At 50.7% G+C, this 23,367-nt stretch overlaps 2 protein-coding genes across 10 annotated transcripts in view; one reads left to right on the top strand and one right to left on the bottom strand.

Annotated features, from left to right (window-relative positions):
* The window catches only part of PFDN1 (prefoldin subunit 1), a 115,315-nt gene extending 113,035 nt beyond the window's left edge, over positions 1 to 2,280 (top strand). For 5 of the 7 annotated variants that reach the window (XR_008705076.1, XM_055555373.1, XM_055555371.1 and 2 more), the window contains one exon: positions 1,453 to 1,850. Coding sequence is in view for 4 of the 7 variants with exons in the window: in XM_055555373.1 (XP_055411348.1) it covers positions 1,453 to 1,536 (84 nt within the window). In the remaining 3 variants the exon portion in view is untranslated. Of the gene's footprint in view, positions 1 to 1,452; positions 1,851 to 2,004 lie in introns of those variants that run through there. The other 2 variants (XR_008705086.1, XM_055555374.1) reach the window with 1 other exon arrangement.
* An 818-nt stretch (positions 2,281 to 3,098) lies between these two features.
* The window catches only part of CYSTM1 (cysteine rich transmembrane module containing 1), a 78,147-nt gene continuing 57,878 nt past the window's right edge, over positions 3,099 to 23,367 (bottom strand). For 2 of the 3 annotated variants that reach the window (XR_008705095.1, XM_055555376.1), the window contains exon 3: positions 14,611 to 14,795. Coding sequence is in view for 2 of the 3 variants with exons in the window: in XM_055555376.1 (XP_055411351.1) it covers positions 14,686 to 14,795 (110 nt within the window). In the remaining variant the exon portion in view is untranslated. Of the gene's footprint in view, positions 3,580 to 14,610; positions 14,796 to 23,367 lie in introns of those variants that run through there. The other variant, XM_055555377.1, reaches the window with a different exon arrangement.

The following is a 23,367-nucleotide window of genomic DNA, read 5'->3' as shown; positions in this document are numbered from 1 at the left end:
TAAGAACTGTGATAAAGATTTGTGGGATTAGCAGATGCAGAGCGTTACACAGGATGGATGAATGGTGGGCCCTGCTGTGTAGAGCCGGGAAGTGTGCTCCATGTCCTGTGAGGGGCACGGTGGAGGGATATGAAAGAGAACATGAATGTGTGTACTGAGGTATTCTGCCATGCAGTGGAAATTGGCACAGCGCTGTGAATCAACTAACTTAAAATTGTGGCTGCCTCAGCACATGGCACCTAAAGGAAACTGTACTTTCCAGTGTATCATTTAATAAATGTCTGGACAGAGAGTGGGAGAAGTTGGAGGCAGGGGTATGGAGAAGGGGTGCCAGAGAGGTTTCATGGTGAAGGCCCTGGGCAGTAGAAGCCCTCATTTCCATTTTTCTGCTTCAGAGGTTGGGGATCAGGTCTTTGCAAGGCCTGAAACCAGGCTGCTTACCTGCCCTCTGCCGCCGCCCTCCCCTGGCTTCCCTGGGTTATCTGGGAACCTCAGCAGTCAAAACCCTCAGTTGCTGGGGTGAGGGAGGGGCAGTGGCTGTCTCTGGGCTAGGGCTCTGCACCTCTGACTCTAGTGTGGCTCCATCCCATGCGCCCTGGCAGGGGGTTATTTTGAGCACTCCCCAAAAGGGAGACTTGCTGTCATGTCTGTTCAGTGGGCGGAGCCACAGTGTGCCCTCAGGGCAGGGGCCAGTGGTGAAGCCAGGCTTCTGGGGTGGCCACGGGGCAAATAACGCACAGACATCATTTCCTTTGACTAATCTTTCGTAATCCTGGTCCAGATGTGGCTCCTGAAAGTGAAGTTCTTTGTCTAAGTCAAGATTTTTAATTTAGGACCCAGATGGGGTAGGAGGTACACTTCCAGAAGGTCTGTTTTACTCAGTGTGTCATTGTCCTGGATTCCTGGTAGGCCAGTGGTTTCATTAGAAAAACAGATTTCATCCTGACTCATCTGCCTCGGTGAGCCGTGTGATACAGCTTCTCAGTCCGTGAGGCAGCCGGTCTCCCGTCGCGCTGGACAGAGCGGAGGGCACGCTGTCCGCTCTGCAGCAGCGACAGCTACAGGCGCCTGGCCTGGGCTTTGGAAAACCTTGAGAGACAGTCTGTTATGGGGCCAGAGCTTTGTCCTGGAATTTCCTGGCCTTTGTCTGTCTGGTGTAACTTCATGTACCACGACGCCTGTTTTTAGAGTCTGCTTCCTTCTTGGGGAAGAGTGCTGTTGCTTTCTACAGAGCACTTCTGCTTCCGGAACTGAGCGACACCCTCCCCGGTGCCCAGGCGTCGGGGTTGGGGAACGCTCTGGAGCAGGTGTGTACACCTGGCTGTCAATAGACAGTAGGCTCCTGGAAGTCACTAGTCACAGAGAAGCCATAACCCTTGGGCATAAAAGCAGCATCTGTCAGCTTGGCACATTCACCCTGATCCTAACCCTTGTTTCCTTCTCATATTGCAGCAGAAAAAATCCTATCTGGAGCGGAGTGTGAAGGAAGCTGAGGACAATATCCGGGAGATGCTGATGGCGCGAAGGGCACAGTAGGCAGCCTCTCAGGAACCTCTTCCTTCTGACCCCTGCCATTCCTGGCGAGGGGCCTGTGTAGGGAAACTGCTCTGCCTGAGGGACATTTTATCTGGATGGTCTAGTAACCTTATGTTTTATGCATGGCCTGGAGCCCCTTTCAGATCTCATCCTTGTATGTTTTATCCTGGCTCTGCCTGCCACCCTTCTCCCCTGTGGTTGAATCATGAACTCCAGGGAAGGGAAGAGGGGAGCCAGGACAGACAGGGGAGTTCTTCCGGGGCCTACTGCTGGTCACGCCAGTCAGACCAATAAAAGACATCTGTCCCACTCTGCTAAGTCTGCTTTTCTTGAGCTGATGGATGAGAACAGAGGACCAGAGAGGCAAAGTGTGTCTCCACCTCACTTCTCCATGTTGCCTCTCTAGGGCTGTGGCCCTGCTCCTTATGCATTGAAGTCTTGCCCTTTTTTCTGTTTCTGTTCCTCTAGGTAAACCCCTCAACTTCTGAGCCTCCATGTATCAGTAGTATGCAGATGAGGAAAAAGGGAGAGCAGGCTCAGTGGCAGTCTGCCTAGAGTCCTCATGTCTGAGTCTCTGCAACCCCCATGGACTGCAGCACGCCAGGCACCTCTGTTCTCCACTGTCTCCTGGAGTTTGCTCAAATTCAGGTCCACTGAGTTGGTTAAACAATAGTCGTTATTAAAAATTACATTTGTAAATTTACTATTATATTAAAAGTAAGGTTAATAATTATTAAGAACTTATCCTTTCTGAATTACTTTACTGAATTTGACCATTATCTGTGTTTTTGAGGTTGACAGTCTGTTGTGTCTGGATGGTGGAAATACAACCTAGCAGTGTGAGCCTGCCCTTCTCTTCCCGACTCCATGTTCAAGATACCACGTTGGTAGCTTCAAATCAGCCATGGGGGTACCTACCGTTTACTCCACAGAAATCAGGTGATGATACAAAGTCATGGCTTTTTGCTTTTAGAGAGAGAGATGGTAGTTACATATTTTTGTTTTTAAAGCAAGAGAGCTAATAGTTAAATATTTGTCAGCAACTGTAGAAGAAAAGTGGGCAGGCGCAGTTAGGCAGGGAGAGCTGTCAGCTGTGCCTCAGGATGGGCCTCTGAAGGAAAATGAGACTTGCTGCTATGGCGGCCCAGCGCCACCCTGTGGCCAAAGCTGAGATGGATGGCCTGACCGGCTAGTTTGTATTTAATATTGTGACAGCTATCTCTCCTTGTGTGGCAACGGAGGGGGTAGGTTCTGGGAGGGCATAGCAGGAACAGACAGACTCAGGTCTGTCCGGCCCTGGGGGCAGCCATGGTTACCAGGACACCCTGCTCTAGGCTCAGGTAAAAAGCCAGCGTGGCTCCTTGGTGAGGCCGTCTCTCAGTGGGCCTGGGGAGAGAATGCTCGCTTGGCGAGGGCCCCATGACCCAACTGAAGGACACCTGGCTTTGGACCCTGCCTTCCTAGGAGCTGCCAGGATGAACAGGTAAATCAGCTTCCTTGTATACTGGTCAGTGGCTGAGAAATCCAGGGCTTAGATTCTATCTGAAATAACTGAGACAGTTGAGGCTTAGACAAATTTATTGAAACATACAGGATGTGAGCAGAGAAATCATTCAGTGGTAAATTACATCAAACCTGAATATAATTCTAAAATTATAAATATATATTTTATAACTAAGGCATTGGCCAAAAAAATAAAGAGAAAAGTCATTTAGGACATTTGTGAAAGGCCAATAAGAATGGATTTGAACATTAAAAAGATCAAGTCACTGAATTAAACAGCAGCAACCCGTGCTAATCTAGAATCCCACTGAGTTGAAGGTAGAAATGTCTGTGCAGAGCTAGTCGTTGATTTCAGCAATCAATCAGAAGAGGCGGGGCAGGCACACCCGTGTGCGGTGGTGGCAGAGCTGGCAGGACAGGAGAGCTGGGCTGGTCAGGTGAGCATGTCCCAGAGACAGCAGCAACAGAGGGCCGTCCAGCAGGCTGTGAGGCAGGTAGATGTGCCCAGGTCATCCCTTCTTTGGTCTTCTACCACGTACACTGCAGGGGGAAGGGCACAGAGGGTGAGAATGAACTAATAGTAACTTAACAATAAACCCCAGGCCCTACAAAGCCAGCACCACCCAGACCAAGGGAGAGCTCCATACAGCAGCCAGAGCCACGGAGGCAATCTCGGTGATGAATGCAGGAAGGGTAGCTTAGGACTGTCGCCCTTCCTGCTAAGGACAGTCATCCCCGCAGGAGGGCAAGCCCAGGGGAACCTCCACAGTGGCCTCACACCAGGCCAGCCTGAGTTAAGTAAGGAATGTCCGTTGTGCTCTGGCCAGAGCTGGCTAACCCTACTGGGTTTATAAACCAGGGAGCACCCTGTTCCAAATCTTACAGGGGAACTGGGGGGTGGGGGTAGGGTTTCCTCAGATATACCTAAGCCATCTCTCAAGAGCAAGAGGGTAACTATAATCTAAAGGGGCTTTAGGCTGTAAAAGATTAATTAAGAATCTTGGTTTTTTTCATACCTGACCAATGCAGAATGTGCTCCAGCCTCTAAACTTTTGCACAAAGCAATGGAAGGCAGGATGAAAACCTGGGCAAGTGGGAGGGTATGGCTGGAGCTTGGTACTCTTGTGTTTCCTCTGAATGGAGTAGGAACTTGGAGCCCTGTCAGGGCTAAGTGCTCTATTAGGAGAGATGAGTGCTAAACAATCCCCAGATCAAGAAGGACCCCCAGCCGCCCTTTACTCATCAACTGACTTGTGGCTGACATCAGCCTCACTTCCTGTTAGAATATCTGATGGTTGACTGTGGCCTGATCTGCAGACACTTTTAAGACAATCTCAAAACAGCTACCATCATCAAACTCAAGTTATAAAGCAGTAAGGATCTTAAATTTTTTTTTTGCAAGTTCATGAATACATGAATCTTCTAAGTTAAACCAATCCTTGGGCAATCATCTTTCAGTTCTGTTTTTGCTTATCTGTTTTTATACCTCCTCGCTTGGCAGCTCCTCTCTCTAGAGCCTGGTATATAGTAGCTAGAACACGCTGGGTAGTGTGAGCTTGTCCAAGTTCTGTTGTATCAGCAGCTGCCCTCCACAGAGATAGCCCTTTCCCTTCTCTCACGGCACAGGTCTAAATCTCATTTGGCCCCCACTCAGCAACACAGGAAAAGCTGTTCAGGGTCTGGGAGTCAAGACCCACCACCAGGGGAGCCTAGTCAACCTAGTCAAAAAGAAGACAGCCTGATAAGGCACATGACCTATGTGGAACTATGTGGTGGATGTTCCCATTTCACAGGTAAGGAACTCGAGGTTCAGAGAGGTCAAGTCTCTTGTTCAAGCACAGAAACAGCCAGAGCAGCAATGTGAGCCCAGGCCCCAGCTAAGATAGCAAAGGGACCAGGAGGAGCACAGGAGTGAATGGGCTCCAGGACAGTCTTCTCTCACCAGCCAGCGCACACCCAACTCGGGTCACCAGAGCAGGAAAGCCCCAGGCAGGGCGACCTGCCATTTCTGCCCTGATGACCGACCCAGGTTCCCAGCCTCCCCTGATCCTGCATGGGTAGCGCTGGACAGGGGTTGGCTGTGGCTTCCCTTGCCTAATCTCTGGTTGCATTCTCCTTGACAGGCTGAGGACAGAAAGGCTCCCTCCCCTGCAAACGCAGCCTATTGGACCCAGGCCAGAGACCTAGCCCAGCACTGGGCTCCTGTGTGCTGGGCCCTGCAGTCTCTCTCAAGCTGCCTTTACGAGGTGCTTACTAAGTGCCCCAACCCGTGCTTAAGGCCTTCACAGCCCCACAGGACACCTGTCTGCTCCAGGCTTCCCCACTCCCAGCCCTTCCTCCTGTCACCTTCCTCCTCTAGTCCACGTCTGTCCTAGCCAGGGCTTATTTCACATGACGTCCTCCACAGCCTGGTGCAGTGGAGAGACTCAGCTGATTACCCCCAGACAGTGGTTACAGAGGTTAGAAATAGTCAGTCTGGCTTAAAAAAAAAAAAAGAACTTCAAGCCTGAGGGCTGCGTCAGCCTTGATGGGGGTAGTTAGTGCTGTACCTACCTTAGAAACCCGGTCAGTTATTTCCTGGAGCACTGAGTCTTCCAAAGCCCTTATTATGTCTTTTTCCTTCGCATTAGCTGAGGACAGAACCTATCCCCCCAGACTGTAGAGAAGACGGGGGGCGGGGGTGTGGAGGAGTCTGTTTGGTAAAGTAGGTCTGGAGGTAGGAGTGAAGTGATTTCCTTGCTTTCTTTCCATCACCAAAACAGGGATGACGGGCACAGGAGAAAGCTCTGAGGAAGGCCTCACAGCACCCACTGTGGGGCCCGGAAACTGTGTATTTTATAACCGAATCTTCCTAGGTGCCCTGCCTACCTGCGCAGTCTGAGGTACTGCGCCTTCAGAGGGGCCTGCTGCACTGAGCAGTGGGGTCTGGTCTGCCCAGGGCCCCACCTCACCTCGAGGCTTCTGCTCCTCACATCCTCTACTCTGCCACCCCTCCCCATCCCTGCCCTGCAGTGGTGAACCCCCCTTCCCCCCCCGAGAGCTCCCACACTGCCCTAGCTCAGCAGTCAGGATGCAGCCGTGCTGCCCAAGTCCTGGGCCAGGACAGCCTCCCTGGGTACCTTAAGTCAGGGCACTGTATATACACCACAGCTTCGCTGGCCGTACTGGTTCCCCAGAAGGAGCTGGGGCGTAGAGGATTCTAACACAGGTGTTTCCACACCCAGGCCACATGAGCCTTACTGGCAACTGGCCTGTACTGGCAAGCTGAGCATGGGGGGGTGGGGGGTGGCAGGACCATGTTATGTAAGATGTTAAACTTTAAGGGAGGCTGGATCAAGGGTATACAGCAACTGTACTATTTCTGACTCATCTGTAAATCTACAATTATTCCAGAATTAAAAAAAATTTTTTTTTCTTTTAAAGGAAGGAACAATGGAGAGGGATCAAAAGTGCAGTGGGAGCAGTAAGTGCCCAGTGAGGGGCACCGGGTCTGGTGTGTGCAGGGGCTGCTCACACAGCGCTCCTACTGAGGGGTCCAATGCCCCCTTGTGGCCAGCCTGGGCGCCAGCTCCTGCTAACGCAGGCAGGCCTTTACAGATGGGCCCACGCACATAGCAGCCAAAAGGCTTACCGTACCATTTGCTGTGTAGTATTTCAGGAGTCAAGGCCACCTTATTCAGCCTGTGCCCTGGTCCCAGGAAAGGGACTGAACAGACTCTCAATTTCCAGAAAACTGTGGTTGAGTTGGAGAGCAGGTCTCGAGGTTCCTTCACCAGCTTGTCTGCCTTGCCCCAACACGGCTCTTTGGTACCAACCTTCAGTGTCCTCAGCCCCATTCCAGGGGTGGGGCCAATACTCAGAGTTGCCACGTGAATGCGGTGCAAAAGACAGTGTGAGTAGTGGTGGTGTAGGGGTTGGGGGATGTAGAGGGAAGGGTGTGTGAGCATGTGTGTGACTTGGAGGCCCAGCCTCGGTCAGAAAGGCCCAGGGGCGCTGAGCAGACTGTGGCAGAGGATCCTCATCCACTGTCTTGCCTCAGCTGGAAGCAGAGAAGACAAATGCAAGATGCTTGGAGGCACACAGCCCCCTGGGCCCAGCTGCCTGCTCACCAAGCCCTGGGGTCTTCTCCAGGGCCACCAGCCACACCAACCAGCAGTCCCAAATTCTAGGACTACCATAGTGTACACCCAGGGAACAGGTATTCACATGGGCTACTCAGAACCCTGGTTCTGGGCATGCAGTGGGCAAGCAGGCTCCAGGCCACACAGGGACCCGGGCAGGAATGTGAGTGGAGACTCTTAGCCAAAGGCTCCAGTTCTCAGTCAGCCCCATCCTGGAATCTGAAACCTCGACTTGCTCAGCTCAGACATTTTAAATGATTAATCAAGGGCTTTGAAGTGGTAATTGAGCCTTAGCAGGCTCTGAGTTCTTGTGCCTGCATCTATCTGCAGTCCCAGCCCAGGAAGCTAGTAAGGAGAAGCAAATACAACAGACTGGGGCCTTCCAGACAGTTCTGACGTCTCAGGCCTTCTTGCTCCAGAAACGAAGGAAGGTGCACCTTGGCCTCTTGTGCAGGCTCAGACCAGTGGTGGGCACCCCATGCTGCTGCTTTACTGCTGAAACCACCACAGCCCAGCGCCGCCCCGGGAGTGCCCCCAGTGGAGGTGACAGCGCTGCCAGAGGCAGGAGGCCTGTGGTCAGTGCTCAGCTGTCTTCACCCCGTCTTCTAAACCAGCATCCAAAACAACATAAGGCCAGCCTTCCATGAGGTATCAGAGGATGCCGAACAGCCCTCCTCCTGCTCAGACCAAGAGGTAGGAAGAGGGAAAAATCTTAATGCATCTGAGGAATAAGTACAATCTCAAGACGGCCCCAGGACAGCTCCTGCGCCTTCCGAGCAGCCAGAGAGGACACACTGCTGGCTGAGGATGCACTCGAGCTTTCCTTGGGTGTGCACGTGCGGTGGGACCATTTTTTACTCAGCACAAGGGGGCTGCACCTGGGACGGAAGCTGTCCTAAAGGCAGTACCCCTCTGCCACCTGCTCTGAAGGCCACGAGCACCAGGTAAATACGCTGGGGGAGGGCTGCCGTAGGGGATGAAGGGCGGCCAGGAGCATAGAGGCAGTCAAGGGAGTGTGGTTTTCACTGGAGCCTGGAGGTTAAGAGCAGGAGAGGTGAGGCGCAGCTTCCTCTCTCCACGGCAGGAGGGGTGCGGGCTGGTGCACCAGCACAGCCTTGGTCCTCTCGCGCTGTGACAACGCCGGCCCTCCCGGGCCTCACGCCTGCCCTGCTCCTCCTGCCACTTCAGCCATGTCTGCCACGACTCTGTCCCTCTCCTTGCTTCAGTGTCCCAAGACACCTACTCTAAGGCACGGCAGGCTGGGAGCTGGCCCACCAGTTCATCTGTCCACTCACGTGCCTACTGCCTGCCGCCCCACTGAGCAGCCAGCCAGTCCAGCATCACTGTCAGACACTGAGTGCCAAGTTTTGCTGCGGATTGGTCTGGAAAGGGTGGGAGTCTGCTGACTGTGGGTCCCTGTCCCGAGATCTCCAGAAGTGCAGCCACCACCATCCTCTGAGGAGGAGCTGCTGGACAAAACCCAGCAGCCATCACGGCCAAGCCTTCTGGGGGTCTGGGCGACCCTAGCCTGCCTCAGCCAGAGCACCCAGAGTGCTCAGTCGCAGGCCAGCTTGTACTTTCGTCCTGTCCAACACAGTCAGTCCTATGAATAGCAGACCTGATGGTAAAATTTTTTCATGAACTACAAAAAGGTTAAGTACATGTGGACATCTCACACCAGTCTGGTAAGTAAGACTGGACTGCCACCACCTCCTGAGACCCTATCCTTGGGTTAGACCTGCTGGGGCCACTGGGACAGAGGTGGTTGTGGATACAGGGGCAGTTGAGCACATCCTGGATGCCAGAATTGCAAATGAAACTGCTTTGGAGATCATGTGGCAGTCATTTTTTGGTAAGAAAAGGATCCTGAGCTCAGAAGGCAGGTGGTAGTCAAGGCTGCATGGTGAGTTGATGGTAGGCCCTGGCCTGTCACCCAGCACTCCTGGCCCAGTGCTGTCTGCACATCAAGGTTACGCTCACTTAAGATGAGACGGCAGGCTGCCTGCAGGTGACCTGAAACCCAGATTGTGGAGAGGCAAAAGGCCTCTCCTCCACTGCCCCATTCTCCCTTGAAATCCAGGGTCTGTGTGCGAGCAAGATCTAGCCCTCACCCTCCCCACAGTGTGTCCCCAAAGAGAGCAGAATGGCCCTGGCGCAGCAGCAGCCAGCCGGGAGACGAGTGAGCTCCAGGGTCCCTCCTGGCAGCCGTTCGGCCCAGAACAAGGCACTTCTTGGGGGCGTGTGGGGGAGGTGTACTTGGACTGTCCCCCTGAAGAAATCGACTTCAGACTTCCCCTGAGCCCCCACCACTTGTTACTTTATTCTCTGAGGGCAACAGCCGTGTACATGGGCTCTCTGCAGGGCACTGCACAAGTGACAGCTTGCCCATGCCCCAGCCTCTGGCTGGCGAAGTGGGGAAGGGGCATAGTGCCTACGTTTCGTGACAAAAACATAAAATGTTTGGCCTGGGGCCTGGCACAGAGTGAAGCAGGGAGGACTCAATAAATGGGAACCACAGTGTGACAGTATCCTACAGAAAGATCACTGAAGTCTGTTTCCTTAAGAAGATCACTGTAGTCTGTTTCCTTATTCTCAGTCTGTGTGCAGGGAGGGGCTCCTCCCACCAGTCCATATTCAGGTTGGGGTTCGTACTTGTAGCACTAAATCACGGGATGACAAAAGCAGAGGAACCAGCTGTCCACGTGAAGCACAGTTGCTCAGAAAAGGGAAGGAAGAGACAACCCAGGGAGAAGCAAGGGGCTGTGTGTGTGTATCGCAGGGGCTAGGAAAGCTGAATACAAACAGCTTTAGCTGTTGAGGCCCCTCAAGAGAATAGAGAAATATTCAGCAACATCCCATTTCTCGAGATAAAGGGAGTAAGGAGACCCTCATACGTACACGGGTGAGCGTCTGCCTGGATGTGATGCGTCTGTGGCTGTCCCTGAGACAATGCACACACTAAGGGCCGCAGGAGAACATAATACAAGAGAGAACAGTCAACAAAGCATGTACACATTCAAAAAGACTTCTGTCCACAGTCGTAAAATACTCAAGTGAAAGGACATCCTCCCAGATGGAGATGCTGCAAAAGGCAAGGAGGTTGCTAAGGAGCCTGAAGAGGGCATGTGACCGAGAACGCACGAGTGCTGTCCCTCTTCCTCCGATGGGACTCGACGCAGGGCTGGAAGCTGCCAGTCTGGGTGCACGCGGTGGAGATCCAGCCGTGCTCACTAGTCAGTAGGGCCAGGCTGTTTGTTCTACGAGTGTGGAGACAGGAACTCATTGCACTTACACAACACACAAAAAAGGCTTCCTTTCTTCCCTGTAGCGACAGAAGAGGTTAAGACCAGGGCCTACAGAACTGAGTTGAGAGGCCCTGGCTCTGTTCTGTAGCTGGGTGACTTTGGGTTAAGTCACTTGACATCTTGGAGCCCCTGCATCCTCCTCTATGGGAAGGAAAGATGGCAGGGGAAGCTGCTGCCTTAAGAGGACATGTGAAAATGTAATGTGGACAAAGGTGAATATCATTAAGATGGGTCAAAAAAAGAAGTATCAATTTACAGCCAGGTTTCACCATGGGGTGAGATCATATCATTGGTGCTCAGTCATGTCTGACTCTTTGTGACTCCGGGGACTGCGGCCCCCCAGGCTCCTCTGTCCATGGGATTTCACAGACAAGAACACTGGAGTGGGTTGCTATTTCCTTCTCCAGGAGAGCTTCATGACCCAGGGATCGAACCCACGTCTCCTGCATTGGCAGGTGGATTCCTTACCACTGAGCTTTCACACATTATCTTTCACAATTTGAAAAGCTAACTGTTTATGTCCACAGAGCTGAAGACCTGAGGTGCCAGGAGTTCCAGTGCAGCCTCTGCAACCACGTGTGCTGCCTGGCAGTGTGCACCAAGCTTCGTCTTGACAACTTGGCCACAGTGAGCACCTCGGGCCCACATCTACAGAAATGCCCCAGGCTGACGCAAGGGCTGAACAGCTTAGGGGACGGGTGCTCTATCCAAGCTTATAGAATGAAAAACCTAGATAAATCTTTTGTTTTTTATTTTTTCTAAAAATCTGAGAAGATAATCAAGAGCTACTGCTTCTGCTGATGAGAAAAGAAAATAGGTGATCAAAAGGGAAACTCAAATGATTGGCTAGGGTGATGGCAAAAGACTTCAGTGAGTGACCTTATATACCCTGAGACCAAGAGACAGAACAGCCGGTGTTCTAGAATCCTGAATTCAGCCAAGAGACTAGGGAGGGGACTGAAGAACAGTGATGGGGGGAATACGCAGGTTGAGAATGCACACAGCGACCCCTCAGCACCAGCTATTCTGCTCCAAGTCTGTGTGTGCCATTGCCTCAGGTGAGAGGAACCATGGTGTGACCTAGGGAAGGTCAAAGGGAAGAGTATGAGAAGTCCTGACATCATGGCTGATGTTACTACAGCAGACAGGAGGACGCAATTCATTATATTGTGATGCATCATGAATATATTTCTAATGTGGGTTTTTAAGAAATAAATACGAGTGAGGCTGCTATGCCAGGCAGAAGAAATTAAAGGAGAATCTAGAAAAAATTCAGATCATGCCCAGTACAGGACAGTTCTATGACCCTGTGGCTGCAGTTTAAAGACCCCAAGGCAGGGAGGTTCCTTTAATGACCAGCAGGTCTTGCTCACAACCTACTCAGGAAGGAGGCAGAGATCAAGGTTGCTAATGATGGTGGCTGACCTGCTTCAGAGCATGACTTGGCCCACAAGCCCCTCAACATACTGGTCATCTTTTCATGACTGTTCCTACTCAGTTCGATGTAGACACACCTCTACCGCAAAGCTTCAAAAGACACCAATACAATCAATCATAAGCTAGAATTACCACAACAGAGCAAATGAGGGAGCAGGCTGCCTGGCTTCATTAGAGGTTATGGCATATAAGAGGGAACAAGTGAAGTGAAAGGCGCTCAGTCGTGTTCAACTCTTCGCAACCCCATGGACTATAGAGTCCATGGAATTCTCCAGGCCAGAATACTGGAGCGGGTAGCCTTTCCCTTCTCCAGGGGATCTTCCTAACCCAGGGATTGAACCCAGGTCTCCTGCATTGCAGGCGGATTCTTTACCAGCTGAGCCACAAGGGAAGCCCAGGAGGGAACAAGTCGTGCCATTAAATACCCGCCAAGCCTCATAATCTATAGATTTAATGCAATTCTAATCATAATCCCAACCATTGTTTATAGATAAACTGATTCTAAAATATATGGAAAAAATTAAGAGAACTAGAATAACAAAAAATATGGAAAAAGAATAAAGTTGGAGGACTTAATGCTACCTTATTTTAAGGTTAATATAAAGCTACAGGAGTCACGACAGTCAGTTCAGGAGGAGGGACTGCCAGATGACAGGAGCAGCACAGGACAGCAGCAGCGCCACAGGAACACGCCAACTGTGTCTGACAAACGCGAGAGCGACTCCATGCAGAAAGGACAGTCTTTCCAAACGAATGACTGGCACACAAAACCCCAAGAACTTCAGCCATTTTAAGCCTCACATTTTATGTAAACAACCCCAAATGGCTCATAGATCTAAATGTAAAACTATAAAAATTTAGAAGAAGACAGATTCCTCATGACCCGGAGTTAGGCAAAGAGTTCTCCAATCTAACAACAAAAGCATGATAGTTTGGATTTAATCAAAATTTAAACTTGTGCACTATGGAAGACATGGTTGAGATGAAAAGACAAGCTACAGACTGGGAGAAAATACATGGAAATAACATCCAGTACAAACCTTGTATCTAGAATGTAGAAACACTCTCAAAACTCCACAGTGAGAAGTCAACAGACATGTCACCAAACAGGATTTGAGAAGAACAAATACATGACAACATCATTAGCCATTTAAAAAATGCAAATTAAAACCACACCTATCAGAGTGGCTAAAATTAAAATCACTGACAATAAGTGCTGACAAGGACACAGGGCAACTGGAACCCCCAGTCACTGCTGACAGGGATGCATAATGGTATAGCCACTCGGAAAAACAGCTTCTTAAAGTTAATACACAATCATTTAAGCCAGAAATCATACTTCTTAGAGAAATGAGAACTTATGTTCACACAAAAACCTGTACATAAATTTATAATCACCTAAAAGTGGCAACAACCCAAATGTCCTTCAATAGGTAAATGAATAGGTAAACAATAGGTAACTGTTACCTCCAGACAATGGAATACTACACCCAGATCTTCAGACTGATTAATTCTGCTTACAAGGCAGTATCTCGGAAGGACATTATAGGGCAGAGAAACCATTCAGCCCAAATCTCCCTTGGCCAAATGTGCTGGAAAATCCAGACCAACTAAGGTTCTCAGATGTATTCCTCAGGTCCCAGGGATTCTAGACAAGAGGCAGGTGACGGCCCCTCCTTGCCTCAACTGCAGTTCCACAGTATCTATTCCACATTGCAGTTACATGGGGAGTTTCTTACAGAACAGTTTATACTAGAATAATCTATCAGACTGAAATGATGGTTATGAAGGATCTATACTTGCTGCTGTTCAGAAGGACCTCCCCAGCACAGCCGTAAATAAACAGTTTTTTAAAAATTAAGAGAAATCATGTTCCTGATAGGAAGACAGCACTCTAAATACGTCAGTTCTCCTCCATTTATTCTAAATCAAAGTCAGACATGGCAGCTTTCCATGACAGTGTGTCATTTTAGGATGACACACGCATCCTAAAGTCCTGATTAAATGAGTAAAAGGCCAAGAAAGTTCTAAAGAAGAAAAGGGTATGTGGGTACACATGTCCGGGGCGGGGGGCGGGGGGGGGGGGGGGGGCGCAGCGAAGATGCTTATCACACCAGACTCCCCATTCTAGCCTATTTGTATGTGGGAATTTGGTGTATGACAAATCTTATTTTAAATCAATGGGGAAAGGGTGACCTAATCCATAAATGGTATTGGAACTATCAAAACAGAAAAAACCAGAACCCTATCCTACACCGTAATCAAAAACCAATTTAGGTGGACTAAAGACTGTTAAAAAGTTTTAGAAGAAATATAGACTTATCTTTGCATCGAAGATTAAAACACACAAAGCATGAGGGAAAGATTGATAAACATAACATTTAGAAACTTTCATACTAGAAAACACACTATAAAAATGTTAAGAAACAGGCAGAAGATATTTCCAAACCTATGAAAGTGACAAATATTAGTGTGTGGAATTTTTAAGTTTCCCTACTAATCAGTAAGAGAAGACAAACAAGTAGAAAAAATGGGCTAAGACTCAAACAAGTCACAAGATTGGTAAAGACAAGTCAAAAACATATTTATGTTCAAGGTCACTAGTAAGCAGGGAAGGTAAAATAGCGAGATACCATTTCACACCCATTCCAGATGCTAAAATGTTGAAGTCTGCAGATGAGGTAATTTTTAATGAAAGAAAAACTGTCAACTGTGCAGCACTAGTTTTTTATTCCAGTAACAGAAGGTAGCGGGCCTGCAGGGAGCACTTGGGGCGCCGCTGCTCAGTCCAGGCTTTCCAGGAGGCAGCAGCAGCAGAGAGCGGCCCAGCACGCAGCCAGGGCCGCTTGACACCCGGTGTCTTCCGTCTTCCTCTCCCGCTCCACCACGTACGCTGGGGGGCAGGGGAGGGGCGGGGAGAGAGAGACCCAGTCAGAGGCGACTGTGAGCCGCGGCGGCCCGTGCTGCTCAAGCACCTAGCGCACGTGAGGAGCCGGATTCCAGTCTCCCTCCCTCTCCAGACTGTCAGCTCCGGGAAGGGGAGCCACGCCTATCTGCCCGCCCCGCCCCGGTGTCACTACCTGCACGTGTCAGGTAGCTTCCTGGATGTGGGAGTGAAGGTGGCATCTGCTTGAAAGTGAAAGTGAAGTCGCCCAGTCGTGTCCGACTCTGCGACCCCATGGACTGTAGCCTACCAGGCTCCTCTGTCCATGGGATTTTCCAGGCAAGAGTACTGGAGTGGATTGCCATTTCCTTCACCAGGGGATCTTCCCGACCCAGGGATCAAACCCAGGTCTCCCGCATTGTAGACAGACGCTTTACCGTCTGAGCCACCAGCGAAGTCAGCTGTCAGATCACTGTTGCCTGCCACCTCCCCTTCCCCAAGCTGACCACCAAACACGACCCAGTACCTGCCTGGACAAAGTTAAAGTTTGTGGTGAGGCCCGCCCTGCAGCCAGATACGGCAGGCACTGACTGAAAGCTTTACACATTGTCTCATTTAATCCTCACAACAGCTCTGTTACTATCATTTGTAACTCTCAAACAGTTTGCAGGAGTGTGAATTTATAGAAGCCCTTTGAAAGAGAATGTGTGTGTGTGGGGGGGAGGGTGCTGCATAGAGTTTTGACCCACAAAATCTGTATCTAGGGTTTTTCTATAGAAACAATTGTTTCATTGTTCAAAAATGTGTGTACATTGTGATTGCGGCTGTATCAAAATAACCCCAAGCTACCAACAACCTTGATGTCCATCACCTGGAGACTGACTAGGTAAGCTAATACATCCCATAGAATAGAATACTAAATGGCCATTAAGAAGAAGGAGATGGTTCTTCCATCCTGCCAATAAATTAAGCAAAGGATAAAAGCAAGGTATACAGCAGTGTGCTTGTTATGTTTGTACAATGAAAAGGATACACATACACACAGACATACAGACAGATATCTGAAAGAATATAAGAAACAAAGGTCAGAATGTGGGGGGGGAGGGGCTTTTACTCTGCTTTTGCATTTTATGTTTTTCTCAAATCCAGGCTCGTCCAGTTCCAAAGTCCCACTCAAAGCTGCTGCTCCTCCATGCCACTGCTGGGGTCCTGTGGGCAGGAGGGAGGGCTGTCCAGGTTCAGCACAGCTTAGACCCCCCCTCGCCTCTGCCACTGTGCTAGCTCTGGGGCTTTCTCTGGGGGCAGCTGGCATCGACTGATCCGGGTTCCCTGGTGGCGCTGGCCTCAGTCCCGGATGTCTTCCCCAGTGTCACGATCACCTACAGACCACCCTCGGCCCAGCTCCCCTAACCTGTGGTCCCAGTGATGCTGCTCCCTCCACAGCTGGGCCTGGTGGCCCCTATGACCTGGAGTTTGACCCATCAGATTTGCCTTCAACGCAATTCTGATTTCCCTCAGGCCTTGCTGACTCAGCCCCAGGCACAAGCTAGGGTTTCTGCTGGGCCAACCTGGCAAGCAGCGGCTGGATCAGATCACCACTCCCCCCACAAGGAGCCTGGAGACCAGGGGGTCCTCACGCTGGTGCAATTCCTAAGGCTGGGCCCCATGAGCCAGAAAACCCGCCACCATACCAGGTCCCCAACAGCCCCGCTTCCAGGGTTCCTTTTGCACTCTTCCCTCTCCAGTGACAGGAGTTGCTGGCATTTCCCAAACCAACCCCAGCCTCTTCTCTTCCACTCCGGGTTTGGGCAGGAGGGAGTCAGGAGCCCACCTGAGCCTGGTCTGGCATAAAGGGCGCCGAGGAGCAGGTAAAGTCGGTCTAGCCTTACAAACCCCGGGGAGCCCGTGATCTGCCAGGGACCGCCTTCAGGTCCCTCACCACCCCTCCTGGCTCCCCTCTCATACACTGCTTTGAGTGCCAACATCAAGATCTTTCTGCTCCCACCACTTCAGCAGAGCCCCCACACAGACCCAGCCCCCCGGCACAGACCTGCCCCCGCCCCCCGCCAGCACAGACCCGGCCCCCCAGCACAGACCCAGCCCCCCAGCACAGACCCCTGTCCCCCCCAAAGCAGCCCCAGAGGTTCCAGTGTCTCTTCCTAGGAACCCGAGGTTGAACAGGAGTAGGAGTGGGGTAAGTAGGCAGTGAGTTCTCATCAGATTTCAGAGATGGGGAAGTTCAGAGAAGCAGGGCAGAAACTTCCCTATCAGATATGGCTGCCCCAGTCCAGGTCTCAATTCCCAGACACTCTGCTCCAATTTAGTGAGAGACCACAATTAGAATTTCAGAACAGAGATTTTTAATAAGATGTATCAAATTGGATTTAAATATAGGCTTATCTACTGGTTGGCCATGTAACAAACAGGTGACAACCTCTCTTAGCCTCAGCTTCCTGTGCTGTAAAATAAGAGTGACACCAGTAATCTATACCCGACAGGGTTGCAGGGAAAAAAGGAGATTAGACGTGCACAGTGCCCAGCACATTGTCACTATTCAATAAATGCTCATTGGTGTTATTACCATGTTAAAATGACTGACTCTCAGGGAGACCCCTCCCAGGACTGACTAAAGAGGTGGCCTACACACAGGTAGAGAGAAGGGGTTCGGGGGCTCACCCGGACTCAGAAATAAACCAGAGGCCAGGAGGCAGTTACAGGCTGTTCTGGGAGCCAAGGGCCTGCAAGGTCACCTAGTCCTTCACTGTGCAGAGGGTAACAGGTCCCGCCGGAGGGAGGGTGTGCCCAAAGCCCGGAGGAGGGGAGTGGCAGAACAGAGTCAGGCCCCCACCTCCGCGGCCCCCACAGCAGGACGGAAGACTGCTGGAGGAGAGCTGCCCGCAATTCTAGGCCCTGCTCTCACCCCAACTTAGGCGCGCGCGCGCACACACACACACACACACACACACACACACACACTCACACTCTCTCTCTCTCTCTGTCATTCCCTGTCACTTTTCCTTCGGCCTCAACCAACCACAAGGCATCAGAGCCCAAGTTCAGGGTTAGGGAGGTGCGACTCTGGGAAGTTCAGAGCGAGTCCAGGACAGGGAGCCTGGGACAGAAGAGGGACCTGGTTAGCAGGGGAATAAACAGGACAACAGTACAAGGTGTAACCCAAGGACCAGAGACAGACCTGCGTCCTGACTGCCAGACCCGCGGCCAGCGACAACCCACCCCGCCTGCTGAGACCCGGGCACTGACCCAGCGGGAGAGTCCACAGTGGGTGGCACAGGACCTCCCAGACCACCTGCCAGTCATCCACCTTCCCATCCAGCCTGTGACACCTGAGCAGAGATGCCAGCCCCCCTCCCAGGTCTGGCTGTGCACCCCATGAACAGCTTACTCTCCTCCTCTCTCTGCCAGAGAACTGCTCGCCTGCCCCAGGGCAGAGAAGTGCCCCTGTGCTCCACGTCAGCGCCAGGAATAGTGGCCTGATCCACTTGCAGGCTCCTCCCAGGGTCAGGCCAGAGATAGTGCTCAAGGTTGGGTTACTATGTGAAAGGCTCTCCCCTTCGACTCAACACACAGATCTTTCAGACGCTCTGAGAAGCATCTTATCTGTTTGTTTGAAGGTAAACTCCTCCCTTCTTCCTCCAGCATCTAAAACCAGAGCCAAATAAGGCAACCCTCAGGAGACTAGAATGGCCGCCTGCAGGACAGCACCCTCACCTGGGGCTCCCTGCGTCTCCCAGAAGCCTTTCCGACCTGGTCCAGCCCAACCCAGATCTTTCTGACGCGGATCTGCTGCTATCACCTATCAGTACAATCATTCAGAAACCTTGGTCTGAGAAATACCAAGCAGAGACAGAGACAGGCCCGAGGGCAGTCCTCAGATGAAAAGGGGAGGCTGCTTGCGCAGTAGTCAGTCAGTGTCTAGAACGCAGCCTGGGGCTAAGAGCTCGGCCTTTCCCTTTGTGGGCCAGCAGTGCTTTCTGTTTACCTGAAGCGCTGGAACAGGTAAGAAAACAGGACTGCCTCAGAAATGGCTGGTTTATCCTCAGGGTTTCTGAGTGCCATAGCTATTAACAGACTATAAAGGACTATAAAGGTCCTCGAGTGCAGGGAGCAGGTCTTCTCCCAGTGCTCCCATGTCCACTTCCTAACTGGTCTGGCAAATACAGATGGGCACTGGCCAAAGAAGTCTCCTCTAGAGGTCGAGGGACCCACGACAGGACAGGTGAATCCGCTGAAGGCCTGTCATCCCTGGATGTGTCCACCTCACCAACACCGTGGGCCTCAGGCTGGTCTAAGCTGGTGCGGGGAAGACCACTTCCTGTGGCAACTCCAAATGCCAAGCTGTTTCAGAAAAGCATTTTATTTTCCTGGGGGAAAAAATGACATATAATTCGAATAATGCTAAATGTTGTGTAAGAAAACCGGATCAAATAAAAACAGATGATGAGAACCAGTAGACCTGGGGGATAACACCATGACTGCCCAAAGCTGCTGGGAGTTGAAGACAAGTGACTTCAATATTCTCAGCTGGCAGAGGCTCAGGGTTTTGGGTCCCAAGACGGAGCCAGGGGTGGGGACAAGGCCAGAAGACCAGCTCAACTCGGGTGAGGAGGGGCGAAGTCAGCAAGAGCCTGCACCCCTGGAACAAGCCAGCTGTAAGGAAGCGCACTGCCGAGGGTCAATGCCCACCACTGAGTGACAAGGGGCTGCCACAATCACAAGGGAGTCGCCAGCTAAGTGTAGTCAACAAAAGCTAATACATAAAACTGGAATTTTAACATGTTGTGAAATCCTATCAAATATCAAAAGGAAGCCTGATGTTATGAGTGACCAGTGGTGGTTGCGTTATAGTCTAAAATTAGGCCATGAGTAAAGCTTCCTTTTGGCCCATAAGCCCAGCTCTCAGTGGAGAAGGGTGAGTCATCAGAAACTGACCTTCAAAGACATCCTTCTCCTGTGCTTTACAACTCCTACTCAAAAGAACTGAAAGCAGGCGCTTGGACAGGTATTTGCACACCTATGTCCACAGCAGCGTATTTGCATTACCAAAAGGTGGAAGCCACCCAGGTATCCACCGGTGGACGAAAGGATAAACAAAACACGGTTTACACATACAATGGAATACTCTTCAATCCAAGAAAGGAATTTTGACATATGACACAACATGGATTAAAGACATTTTGCTAAGTGAAGTAAGCCAGTCACAGAAGGACAAATACTGTAAGACTCCTGCTACATGAGGTACCTAAAGGAGTCAAATTCGTAGAGACAGGAAGTGGGATGGTGGTTGCCAGGGGCTAGCAGGTAAGGAGTTCTAGTTTGGGGTGATGAACCAAGTTTTGGATACAGATGGTGGTGACGGCTGCACAATAATGTCAACAGGCTCACTGCCACCCGTACTGTACACTTAAGAGTGGTTAAAACGATAAAGCCTACACTCTCATCCTCTGCTTATTTGAGAGGGTTCCAAGCATATCAACACCTGGGGAAAGGGATACGGATCAGAGCTTTGCTTCCCAGCAGGCAAAGCTCTGTGGGCTGGTGCCCCAGGGCCGTTCTGCGCCAGCAGCTGTGGCCATTCTCCTGGGCTGGTGGTATGGTGGATCCTGCCACCCCTCAGAGGAGGGATGCTCTGCCAGTCAGGTGCCTGCCCACCCTCTGGCCCGAAGACCCCTCCAGAACGCTCCAGCCGGACCTCACAGACAGAGGATGTGCCAGAGGAGACAGAGACACTGCTCAGGGTCCCTCCCAGCCCACACGCTCACTTCTCATTTCCCTGACATGGCCAACTCTGCAGGGGAGTCTGGGAATAAAGGACACCGGGCCTGACTCAGGCGGCTCACAGACAGCCTGGACGGAAAAGCCCACGAGCCAGCTGAGGAAGCGCACTGGCACGCCATGCTGGGGGCACCAGTAATCACCAGAGAGCCTGGACAAGGCCTTTTGGTGAGCTGAAGAGACAGGAATGCCAGCCCATTACTGCCCTGTCCTTGCGTTCCTTCCTTCACAAGAAAACCTAGAGAAACGCGGGCTTTGAGCGGCTCACTTACAAACAGGCAGTGTTGTAGGCTGGCCCAGCTGTGTTCCAGCCCCGACCTCTCCTGACTGGTAAGAGTCATCATGGCCTGAACTCCCAAGGAGGGAGTGGTGGTGATGGGGCCTGACCGCAGGATCTGTTATTTCACAGCCTGCTGAGCAGCAAGAAAGACGCTTAGAACCAGGCAATCGGGGGAACAAGTGATGAGAGAAAAGGTAAGAGAACAGAAATAGACTCAGAACCCACAAACTCCCAACATCGCTGCCCCTGAATATAAGAAAACAACTGCCATGATTTTGGATGCTAAACAGAACTAGGAAAATTTTTTTTTTTTTGGTTTCAGGCACTGCTGCTGCTGCTAAGTCGCTTCAGTTGTGTCCGACTCTGTGCGACCCCAGAGACGGCAGCCCACCAGGCTCCCCCGTCCCTGGGATTCTCCAGGCAAGAACACTGGAGTGGGTTGCCATTTCCTTCTCCAATGCATGGAAGTGAAAAGTGAAAGTGAAGTCGCTCAGTCGTGTCCGACTCTTAGCGACCCCATGGACTGCAGCCTACCAGGCTCCTCCGTCCATGGGATTTTCCAGGCAAGAGTACTGGAGTGGGGTGCCATTGCAGGAAAAAAAAGAGGTTCATCAGAGGGGAGCTGGCTTTTTGGACTCTCTTGTTGACTATGACAGCTACTCCATTTTTTCTAAGGGATTCCTGCCCACAGTAGTCTTCTGAGTTAAATTCACCCATTCCAGTCCATTTTAGTTCACTGATTCCTAAAATGTCGACGTTCACTCTTGCCATCTCCTGTTTGACCACTTCCAATTTACTTTGATTCATGGACCTGACATTCCAGGTTCCTATGCAATATTGCTCTTTACAGCATCGGACCTTGCTGCCATCACCAGTCACATCCACAACTGGGTGTTGTTTTTGCTTTGGCTCCGTCTCTTCATTATTTCTGGAGTTATTTCTCCACTCTTCCCCAGAAGCATACTGGGCGCCTACTGACCTGGGGAGTTCATCTTTCAGTGTCGTATCTTTTTGCCTTTTCATAACTGTTCATGGGGTTCTCAAGGCAAGATTACTGAAGTGGTTTGCCATTCCCTTCTCCAGTGGACCACATTCTGTCAGACCTCTCCACCGTGACCCACCCGTCTTGGGTGGCCCCACACAGCACAGCTCATAGTTTTACTGAGTTAGACAAGGCTGTGGTCCATGTGACCAGTTTGGTTAGTTTTCTGTGACTGTGGTTTTCATTCTGTCTTCCCTCTGATGGATATGGAGAAGAGGCTTATGGAAGCTTCCTGATGGGAGAGACTGACTGTGGGGAAAACTGGGTCTTGTTCTGATGGGTGGGGCCACGTTCAGTAAGTCTTTAACGCAATTTTCTGTTGAAGGGTGGGGCTGTGTGCTCTCCCTGTTATTTGACCTGAGACCAAACTATGGTGGAGGTGATGAAGATAATGGTGACCTCCTTCAAAAGGTCCCACGCACGCACTGCTACACTCAATGGCCCCGACCCTGCAGCAGGCCACTGCTGAGCCAGGCATCCACCGGAGACTCCTGGACACTCACAGGCAAGTCTAGGTCAGTCTCTTGTGGAGTCACTGCTCCCTTCTCCTGGGTCAGTACTTGGGTGCAATCTCAAAAATGACAGAATGATCTCTGTTTGTTTCCAAGGCAAACCATTCAATATCACAGTAATCCAAGTCTATGCCCCAACCAGTAATGCTGAAGAAGCTGAAGTTGAATGGTTCTATGAAGACCCACAAGACCTTCTAGAACTAACACCCAAAAAAGATGTCCTTTTCATCATAGGGGACTGGAATGCAAAAGTAGAAAGTCAAGAGATACCTGGAATAAAGGGCAAATTTGGCCTTGGAATACAAAATGAAACAGGTCAAAGGCTACTAGAATTCTGCCAAGAGAATGCACTGGTCATAGCAAACACCCTTTTCCAACAGCACAAAAGAAGACTCTACACAAGGACATCAGCGGATGGTCAATACAGAAATCAGACTGATTATACTCTTTGCAGCCAAAGATGGAGAAGCTCTATACAGTCAGCAAAAATAAGACCGGGAGCTGACTGTGGCTCAGATCATGAACTCCTTATTGCCAAATTCTGACTTAAATTGAAGAAAGTAGGGAAAACCACTAGACCATTCAAGTATGACCTAAATCAAATCCCTTACGATTATAGAGTAGAAGTGACATATAGATTCATGGGATTAGATCTGATAGACAGAGTGCCTGAAGAACTATGGACAGAGGTTTGTGACACTGTACAGGAGGCAATGATCAAGACCATCCCTAAGAAAAAGAAATGCAAAAAGGCAAAATGGTTGTCTGAGGAGGCCTTACAAATAGCTGAGAAATGAAGAGAAGCAAATGGCAAAGGAGAAAAGGAAAGATTCAAGCATCTGAATGCAGAGTTCCAAAGAATAGTAAGGAGAGATAAGAAAGCCTTCCTCAGCAATCAATGCAAAGAAATAGAGGAAAACAACAGAATGGGAAAGACTAGAGATCTCTTCAAGA

This window comes from Bubalus kerabau, chromosome 1 (genome assembly GCF_029407905.1).
Source record: "Bubalus kerabau isolate K-KA32 ecotype Philippines breed swamp buffalo chromosome 1, PCC_UOA_SB_1v2, whole genome shotgun sequence".
NCBI lineage: Eukaryota > Metazoa > Chordata > Mammalia > Artiodactyla > Bovidae > Bubalus > Bubalus kerabau.
Note: the sequence above shows the minus strand (reverse complement) of the source record. Positions and strands in the feature narration are given on the sequence as shown.